Raw genomic sequence first — 10,627 nt, 5'->3', positions numbered from 1 at the left:
TTGGTAGGTAAAAGTGAAGAAAATCCTATTTTTTACATTGCCGAGACTAGGTTATTGGTAGATATTGGAATTTTTAATAATTATTATTTTTACAAGAATATAGTCAAGGTGTCACTACATGAGAGATCAGTGGTGGAAAAAGAAAAGAAATTATGAGTTGATTTTTGGTTAGTAGAGTCAAATAAGGACCAAAATTAATTAGTGTATAATCGACCTCTACCAAAATTAATTAGGTTCACAAAGTGACTAAACTTATTAGACCTGACCTCTATATAAACCAACTCCTTACCACACCAAATAATTCTCATAGGCTCTAGCTTTCAAGTTATATATCATAATATACATATATCAATTATATATTGCAGTAATAAATTTAGAAATTATTATGGGCCAGTTTGATGAGTACTCAAACATATTTATGTGTGTGGCTCTAATGGGAATGATAAGCCTTTTGGTTCGTTTATACAAGTCATTAGTGGCCAATCCACGGAGGCTTCGTTCTCTGATGACGAAGCAAGGCCTCACCGGACCACCACCCTCTTTTCTTCTTGGAAATATTATGGAGATAAAGAATTCTAAGTCCGCCGCGTCTCGCCTTTCTGCCGCCCTCTCGGCCGGAGAATCTCCTCTCCAACACAACTGTGCTAACATTCTCTTTCCTTTCTTTGAGAAATGGAGAAAGCAATACGGTATTATTATACATATTTCCACTCCTTTTATCTTATAATAATGAATTAATAATATTATCAAAGCAATATATATTATGCTATAGCTATGATAATTTTTAGCTCCTATAAAGTTAATTTGAAATGTTTGCATGCCTCTAAATCTATTAAATTGTTTCCTGGATTTTTTTCTGTTAAAAACTCCAACTAACTTTTACAGTAATTGCTACAGAGGTATTAGTATTCCCCAACAACATTAGTATCTTTCGATTAATTAATAATATTTATATGTCACGTCTGTCTCACGTACCCAATATTTAAATACATCAATAACATGATATTATAAAAAGTGGAATAGACACCACTGATATCTTTTAACATTTTAGCATTTATCTTTAAATATGAAACTGATAAATTTTATTCCATGGCTAATTAAATATAGATGTAGCTGATGTATTATTGTTATACACCTCCATGTGCAATTTAAATTAAATTTAAAAAAATTGGGCGGGTTGATCAGATTTTAAGTTTACGAGTTTCGAGTTCATGAATTTTGAATCCAAAAAAATGGATTCGGATTCAGACCCGTAATAAGGTCGGTTGACAGGTCACGGGTAATCGGGTTAACCTGTTGACTCGGTCAACTCAGTCCTTCTATATAATTTTTCTTTATGGGAAAAATTTACATAAATAAATATTTTGGGAACATTTTCCTTTTTAAAACAAAATAGAAATTATAAATAAATAAATAGAAGATGAATGAATCTTGTTGGGCAGTTAAATGACTACATTGTATGATTGCTATTGTTAGTTCTTTTTTTTGATGAATTAACGTATACTTAGTAAATCTCCTAGAAATTATTATTAAGTTATGAAATTCATAATCCTACTTTATTTAAATATTCAAATTTTTAAACTTATTTTGAAGTAATAATATAAAAAAAAATTAATTTTTGTATGTATATTGTGTTTTTCTTTTAAAAAAATATTTTATGTAGTTTTTCTTTTTGCTTATAAATTTTAATTTTTTTTCAAATAAACAAAAGTTTATTTTATATAATTTTTCTTTAAATTTAGTGAGAAGTTGTTAAACGAAAATTTTAATGTTAATGAAAGAATTTTTATATTACCGTAAACTTGAATAAAATATTTATTTATAAATAAATTAATGAAAATATTCTTATACAATATATATGTAAAAAAAAATTGATTTGGTTGGCAGACTGTTTGGGTGTACAACCCGAAACTCGATGACCATAAAAAATCAACTCGCAAATTCGTCCGAAAGTATGCTGGATTGGACCTAACCCGTCCGAACAGAACGATTTTTTTTTTAATTTTACAGGATGACTGGATTGGGTCTGGGCGGGTTGGCCGGTCCTGGGTCAAACCCAATCAATGTTCTTTAACGTGTGAGTAACAATTTTAAATAGGATTTTTTTATTTTTACACTTCAAACTAATTTTTTTTGCATTTTCACGAAATTTTACATCGAAATTCCTATTGCAAATAGCGTTGCAACCTAAATTGTAACGGAAAATCGTATAGAAATCCCTATTTCAACTAGCTCTGCAACTACTTTAGAAACTCAAACCGTAAATTAAAAAAATAGTATAGAGAGTAATTCTCCTTTTAAATATTACTAATTGAATTTTATAAAATATGTGAATTATATTTCATTCCTTGCATTGTTTTTTCTTTTTTTTTTTGGATAAAGTGAATTCAAAAGATGAGCCACAATATTATACTGTAATTATTCAGGTGAAGTATTTATATTTTCACTTGGGAACACACAAATATTATACGTGAATGAGGCAGATATGGTGAGGGAGATCACCACATGCACATCCTTGGACTTAGGGAAGCCATTGTATCAAGCCAAGGAGCGAGGTGCTCTGCTCGGTCAGGGAATTCTCACTTCAAACGGTGCCGTTTGGGCCCACCAGAGAAAAGTCCTTGCTCCTCAACTTTACATGGACAAAGTCAAAGTACGTAATAATTAATTAATTAAAAATTGATTATTATTTATATATAAGTAATAATAATTATAATTAATTAACGACGTCAGGGAATGGTGAGTTTGATTACGGAATGTGCCACGTGTCTTGTGGACACGTGGAAGAATATGGTTGGAGGAAGTAGTGCGGAAATAAAGATTGATTGGTACATGAGAAGGTTCTCTGGAGATGTTATATCGAAAGCCTGCTTTGGAAGCAATTATGGTAAAGGAGAAGAGATTTTTCAAAAGCTTCGATCCATCCAAGAGTCTTTGTCCAAGAAAATGTTCTTAACTGGTGTTCCTGGCATGAGGTATATACATATATAAAATATAAATATAAATATAAATATATTATAGCTATATAGGTCTCCGTCTTTGGCCTGTAAACAACAATTTTATATATCTATTTTAACATTATTATAGTTTCACAAACCAAGGCAACAATTTATTGTTCAAGGGGATAAAAGGTAAATTAGAAAAAAGGGTTATTTGCGGCAAAACCCCTTAAAGTATGGAAGTTTTTGCAACTAACCCCCAATTCTAAAATTTTTGCGGTAAAACTCCCTAAACTCAAGTTCTGTTAGCACTTTGCCCTTTCCGTCCATTTTTAGCTGTTAAATGCCAGGTTGGAATGTCCACGCGTACACAGTGTACACGTGGCACAATTTTATTGGTCCACGTAAATAAATATTTAAAAAAATTAAAAAATTAATTATTTTAAAAATAAAAAATAAAAAAAAATTATTTTTCTTTAAAAAAATAAAAAATTATTTTAAAATTTTTGAAAATAAAATAAACCCGAATTCCCTAATTCAACCTTCTTCTTCTTCTTCTTAGTTCTTCTTCTTTTTCTTCAATCTATCAACACCACCAAGCCCACCACCATCCACAAATACCAAAACCACCACCACCAATATCAAAACCTATTTTTTAGTTCTTAATCCAACAAAATCAAAATAAAATCCAAATCAAATTCAATTCCAACAAAATCAAACTAAAACCCATCAAATCCAACAAAAGCAAACAAAAATACAAATGAAATGAAAAAAAAAAATATAGTGCAGTTGATTCGAAGCTTCGTCGTCCCAACCTCCTCAACCGAGAAGCCTAACTCCAGACAACTATCTCATCCTCAAGCTCGTCAATTCGAAGCTTCGTCGTCCCAACCTCCTGCAGTTGCGAAAACCTCCGTCGACATACAGTGCCAAAAATGATCTTGACAGAGGGGAGCTTAGATCTCGTTGTCCTCGACGCCCACTAAGAAGATGAGGAGTGAGAGAGATCTAGAATGGGAGAATCAGCGTTGTATGTTCGAGGGAGGTCTCGGAAGGAGGTGGTGGTGGTGTCGTGATCTGGGCATTGGATCTTGCCGTTTGAATCATTCACGATTCCCATTTTTGGGGTCTGTTATTTTTGGGGTCTGTTAAGTGAGAGAGTATGGGGAAGAAATGGGGTTTTAGTCATTTTTGGGGTTATTTTTCCAAATGTGATTATATTCATTTTTGGGGTTTTAGTCATTTTTGGGGTCTGTTAAGTGAGAGAGTATGGGGAAGAAATGGGGTTATGGTGGTGAGTGATGTGGGTGTTGATATGGTGATGATGGCTCTCGGTTTACAGAGAAAAAAAAGTAGAAGAAGAAGAAAAAAAAAAGAAGGGAAAATGAAAAAAAAAAATATAGATATAATTTTTTTTATTTTTGTAATTTTTATTTTTATTATTTTTTTCCTAAAGTACTTTTTAATTTTTAATTTTTAATTTTTTTAAAGAAAAATAATTTTTTTTATTTTTTATTTTTAAAATAATTAATTTTTTAATTTTTTTAAATATTTATTTATGTGAACCAATAAAATTGTGCCACGTGTACACTGTGTACGCGTGGACATTCCAACCTGGCACTTAACAGCTAAAAATGGACGGAAAGGGCTAAGTGCTAACAGAACTTGAGTTTAGGGAGTTTTACCGCAAAAATTTTAGAATTGGGGGTTAGTTGCAAAAACTTCCATACTTTAGGGGGTTTTGCCGCAAATAACCCTAGAAAAAATGGGTTCTTACACCATGTATTAAAATTTTTAATTTTTTTTTTTCTTTTTTATTGTGTGGCAGAATTTTTTTAAAAAATACTATATATTTTTTATTCTGTGTATTAAGTTTTTACTGCTGTTTTACGGTTGTAAAAAAAAGGTGTGGCAGTAAAATTGTAAATTTTATTTAAAATACAATATTTTTGTAAATTAATAAATAAGTTGATTATTGAGAATATAAAATTAGAAATATTTTTAAGTAAGGGTGTCACTTTTAGATATTGTTAGAGAAAACTTTTTATTTTTAACATTTAAAAGAATAAGTCATCAAACTATTTTACACTTAAAAGAAATGTTAGATATTTTTCTCAAAAAAAAAAAAAAGAAATGTTAGATATATATCTATCATTATTATTATTTTATTATTTTTGTTATGTGATACACATAATTATTTGTGATTAAATATAATCTTAAAAAAATTATTATTTGTGATTAAATATATTTAATCATAATAAATTATAATTTTTACAATTCATATATTTATAAATTTTTTCATCACAACATAAAAAAAATTATAATTTATAATTAGTTATATTTTTGCATTTCAGTTACAAATTTTATTATGATTAAAAAAAAAAAATTAGAGTGAGGGTTGGCATATTATAAATTTATAATATAAACTTCTAACTTTTTGCTGAAACTATATATTTTTACTTTACTCGATGACTCTAAATAGATATGATCTATTTTCGGCCTTATTAGTTAGCACTGATTTATTTTTTTCCTTTTAAAAATGTGTAGAAAAGTTTTTTAATTAACTAATTGATCCATATACTTTGATGAGTGTTTTACCTAATTAATAATTGATTAAATTTAAATACACAATTTTTTTTTTGTTGGGAGTGTTAAAATGTTGAGCTTTCATTATCGAAATAATTTTAAAAAAATGAATAAAAATATATTTGAACTTAATATTTAATTGTGGATGATGACAGATATGTACCAACAAAGAGTAACAGAGAAGTGTGGGGTTTAGAGGCAGAGGTGGGAAGACTGATAATTGAAGTAGTGAAGGAGAGAAAGAAAGTTGGGTTATTTGGGTACGAGAAAGATTTGCTTCAAATGGTTATGGAAGGAGCAGAGAATAGTAATAAGCAGGTTATTGGGGAAGGAGAAGAGGCCAGAGAGCGTTTCATAGTAGATAATTGTAAGAACATTTACTTGGCTGGCTACGAAACCACTGCTGTTTCTGCCACGTGGTGTCTCATGCTCTTGGCTGCCAATCAAGATTGGCAACATCGTGTTCGACAAGAGCTTCTTCACCATCTCTCCCAAACTCACACTCACACTCACACTCCTATTAATTATCACATGCTTCGCAACCTCAAACAGGTACTATATTAATTAATTAAGACTCAAAATAAATAAACTATTTTATAATTAATCTCATATTTACAAAAATAATTAGTTTTTTGTTTTTAAAAAAAAAATGATGGGGATACATTCAAATTACACAAACTTTTTATACACAATGTACACTTTTTTATTTAAGTAATTTTTTAACAAAAAAAATATATATCTAGCATGCATGCAGGGCCGGTCCTGAAACAAAGTGGGCCATAGGAAAAAAAAAAAATTTTGGGCCCTTATGTTAGAAAAAATGTGGTATTTTTTAAAATCGGTAGAAAAGATGTATAATTTTAAAAGAGGAAAAAAAAATTTTGGGCCCCTGGTCTGAGTGGGCCCTAGGCACAGGCCTAGCTCGTCTATGCCCAGGGCCGGGCTTGCATGCATGTTATTGTGGACATTGTCCCACATGGAATAAATGGTAGAGAATTGAGTTATATATAAGAACATGAGCTACTCCACTCATTTTCAATTAGTTTTGAGATAGAACCCCATGATTCTCAACACATGTATATATATAAATGAATTTGTAATTATTATATATAATCATATCTTGGATATGTCAATCTCGTTATTGGTTCAACTAAATATCGAGTCCCATATAATTTAATATAATAGTTTTTAGAGAGTATCGTTAGCTAATCGCAACACGACATGTTGAGAAGGTGCTAAGCACCACTCGTACCTAATAGCAATGCTCTATTATATATACAAGCTCACATGTGCTAACATATATATATATATATATATATGATAAGATATAGTAAATATAGTGGAAGTGTGCAAGCTATAAATACATTTTTGTAATCATAAAATATGTATTTGATGACTTGAAATTGGAACCAAATAGAACCTAAAAGAAGGAATTAATATTACGTACCTCAACTTTTGTATTGTAATATTAAGCAGCTAGCACCAAAAATTATTTAATTTGTAACATTATAATATGCTAATATATGTATCTATATACATTTTCTATACATATTTTGTTTCTTAATTAGCTTTTATATTATTTTATTAATTAAATTATTGTAATCATGTGTAGCTAACAATGGTGATTAACGAAGCACTGAGGCTTTATCCACCTGTGACGGTGGTGTCAAGAGAGGCCTTCAAGGACATGAAGTTCGGAGACATTAACGTACCCAAGGGCGTGAACGTGTGGATCATGGTGCTCACCCTACACACCGACCCCGAAATATGGGGCCCCGATTCCTACAAGTTCAACCCGAATAGATTCGCCAACGGCATCACTGGCGCGTGCAAGCTACCTCATCTCTACATGCCCTTTGGGATGGGCCCCCGGGTGTGCCTAGGCCAGAACTTGGCCATGGTCGAGCTCAAGTTGCTTCTTGCTTTTCTCCTGTCCAACTTCTCCTTTGCCCTCTCTCCCGCGTACCGCCACGCGCCGACTCTTAGATTGGTAGTAGAGCCGGAGCACGGCGTTGATCTTTTGGTCACCAAGTTGTAGGATTAATTTATGTATGGTATGTTGTAACTTAATAGTTTTGTGGAATAAAATTAAGATATGTTGACTAAGTGGCTATAATTTGAAGATAGAGGTGGCAATTCATCAATATGATAACACGACACGAATTTAATATGAATTAGTAGAGATGAGGGTTATGAAAAATAGACACACTAAAATTAGATTGAACTTAAATAACATGATTATTATTTAGGTTGGATTGGATGTGTTGGGTCTACATCTAAAGTCCCACATTGGCTAGAAATAGGAAGGATCTTCGGTATATAAAGATGAATACTATTTCCATTGGAATGAGTTTTTTTGGGAAGGTGCCCAAAAACAAATCCGTGAGGGCTTGGCCTAAAGCGGACAATATCATTCTAATGGAGAAATAGATGGTGTCCAACGGTCCTTACAAGTGGTATCAGAGCCGAATCTCAAAATTAGCCATGTGAATGTATCCTCGGATTTCCAAACAAAAAGAAGGTGAAGCTTGCTAGAGCCGTCGGAGGTTTAGATCTGGTTCGAAGGGATTTCGAATCTTGCTGGTGAAGGGATTCATCTAGCTTACTCAAGGGGATCTTGAGTGGTTGAATCGAGGGATTCTTGTATTCGAAGGGATTTCGAATCTTGTTGGTGAAGGGATTCATCTAGCTTACTCAAGAGGATCTTGAGTGTTGGAATCGAGGGATTCAAGTTTAGATCTATAATCGTCTAAGGGGAGGCAAAGTGGTCCTTAGTTTGAAGGGAGGATTGTTGAGTGTACATCCAAAGTCCCACATTGGCTAGAAATGGGAAGGATCTTGGGTATATAAGGATGAACACTATCTCCATTGGAATGAGGCCTTTTGGGAAGGTGCCCAAAAACAAATCCGTGAGGGCTTGGCCCAAAGCAGACAATATCATTCCAATAAAGAAATAGATGGTGTCTCAAAATTCCGTATTTTAATATTCCCAGTTTGATTATTTAATTAAATGATTAATTAAATGCGGAATAATCAAACTGGTACTGAAAACAGTTTTCTGTAGTTACAGAATGCAACTCTGTAACTCCAGAAAAACCAAAAAAACAAACAGTGCATAAAAGTAAAAACACACAAGATTTTTGTACGTGGTTTCAACAATCCTTTCAGATTGTTACTAGTCCACGGGGCCACGCCCAGAGATAAGATTCATTAGATCGGTATCAAAAATACAAAGTAATTGACTTATGCATAAATAGACTCCCTCTTATTGTATGCCGCAAGCTTGATGTATTCCACCTACTAACCGAATCTTGATAAAACTCCAAGAGCTCGAACTCCCTTCGATCACCTTGAAGAGTGCTTGAATCCTCCCGATTCAAGGCTTAAAGGCTATCTCCCGAAAGCCTATACAACCATCTCCCGAAGGTTGTGTGCTTGTATCATCCCGATGCAAGACTTCAAAAGCAATCTCCCGAAAGCTTGTAAAACCCTTCTCCCGAAGGTGTGCTTGTATCCTCCCGATGCAAGACTTCAAAAGCAATCTCCCGAAAGCTTGTAAATACCCTTCTCCCGAAGGTGCACTGATGTTCTTCTTCGTTGTAGACTTGAATACAGACTCAAGACAATACAAACAACAAATAAACAGAGTAAGAGTAGAACAACTCTTCTCTACATAACAAAGACTCTCTTTTCTAAAGATATGAATGGGATTCAAAGATACAAGAGAGGTACCAAGAGAGGTACTAAACAAAGACACTCTTTCCTTAAGATATGAAAGTGAATGAAAGAGATACAAAACCTAGCTACTATAAGATGTATTTATAATGAATATACATCTCATAGACAGCTTACATTCGGTCTGAACAAGACCTCAACCCACTAGAAACTTCCCTAAAATAATTCTTCAATCAGTCCAGGAATTTCCGTTTCTGTACCTACAGAATCGTGGGCAGTAACTACAACTTTCCTTTTATAGAAAAGGAAAGTGTAGCTCCGGTTTTCTCTTCAAGAAACCTGATCTAAGAAAATGGGAAACTCAACACAAGATCAGATTACACAGCTGGTTAGATAAAAACGAAATGGGTAACCAAACTTACCATTTTTACCTTTTTTCTAAAAATAGGAAAGCTAGACAACTTTCCTTTCAAGTTTGAATACACCAAATAAGAAACCATATTAATGTATACCAGCCGAAAATATACAATGAATAATAAAATATTTTTGTCAATTAAATATGCCAAAAATGGAACTAACAATCTCCCCCTTTGGCACTTTGATTGACAAAACATTTTATTATGAGAAAACCTGCATCAAGTGTTAGAAACCAAAGCAAATAGCTTTTTAAAGATACAAGAGTATTAAAAATACTCCCCCTGCATGAAAGCTCTCTAACACATAAAACAATTAACTTTTTTTGGACGAAAAAGCTTGCAAACCGATAACACAACAACTTTTTAAACGGAAAAGTGCAAAACCACAAACAAGACAACTCCCCCTAAAAACAAGGATCCAGAGTTGTAACACATAATCCAAAAAAAAATAAGTACTACTCCCCCTTTTTGTCTATCAAGGAGCCAAAGATAGCAAAAACCATGAACAAGGTCATAATAGTTTAAGCATTCACAAATAAAAAGCAAGAGATAGAGAATTGAACCACTTATTCATCATCATTGGGTCGGAAGTATTTCATGATGTTGTCCATCTTCCTGAGAAGCAAGGCTTGACTTGTCGCTATTCTCCCTAAACACTAGTTGAATTCACCCATTTCTGTAGAAGCAGAAGCAGCAGCAGGTTCAACAGTAACACCAAGGGAAGCAAGGTTGTAAGTCGACTTTCAAGCTTTGGTCTTCGACTTTCTGGCAGATTTCATCGGAGCAGAAGACGAACCAGAAGCTCCGATTCTTTGGTGCGGGGCGGCGCAGGCGGGAGTGGCCAGGAGAAGCAGAAGCAGAGCCACGAGAGGGCTTCTTGGACGATTGGGCATTCTTAGTTTTGGCCATTTTCCTTTGAAAACCCTAGAACACAAGCACTCTTACACTTTGAAAAAAGTTAGACCTTTGAGAGAGAAAAAAATAGAAAGAGAAGAGAGAGTGGTGATCGTG

At 33.1% G+C, this 10,627-nt stretch overlaps 1 protein-coding gene across 1 annotated transcript; it reads left to right on the top strand.

Annotated features, from left to right (window-relative positions):
• The first annotated feature begins 312 nt into the window (after positions 1 to 312).
• On the top strand, positions 313 to 7,629 carry LOC115720479 (cytochrome P450 714C2). The gene is made up of 5 exons (XM_061108861.1): positions 313 to 689; positions 2,427 to 2,653; positions 2,734 to 2,975; positions 5,681 to 6,077; positions 7,138 to 7,629. The coding sequence occupies exons 1-5, from the start codon at positions 386 to 388 to the stop codon at positions 7,561 to 7,563; spliced, it is 1,596 nt and encodes a 531-aa protein (XP_060964844.1). The 5' UTR covers positions 313 to 385; the 3' UTR covers positions 7,564 to 7,629.
• The last annotated feature ends 2,998 nt before the right edge of the window (positions 7,630 to 10,627 follow it).

The sequence above is a fragment of the Cannabis sativa genome, chromosome 2 (assembly GCF_029168945.1).
Source record: "Cannabis sativa cultivar Pink pepper isolate KNU-18-1 chromosome 2, ASM2916894v1, whole genome shotgun sequence".
NCBI lineage: Eukaryota > Viridiplantae > Streptophyta > Magnoliopsida > Rosales > Cannabaceae > Cannabis > Cannabis sativa.
The sequence above is the reverse complement of the archived record's forward strand: the minus strand, read 5'-3'. Positions and strand labels throughout refer to the sequence as shown.

Coding starts and splice junctions, on each gene's coding strand:
- LOC115720479 (XM_061108861.1), top strand. CDS start 386: ATGGGCCAGTTTGATGAGTACTCAAACATATTTATGTGTGTGGCTCTA. Junction 2,654..2,733: donor TTTACATGGACAAAGTCAAA/GTACGTAATAAT, acceptor TAACGACGTCAG/GGAATGGTGAGTTTGATTAC. Junction 2,976..5,680: donor ACTGGTGTTCCTGGCATGAG/GTATATACATAT, acceptor GGATGATGACAG/ATATGTACCAACAAAGAGTA.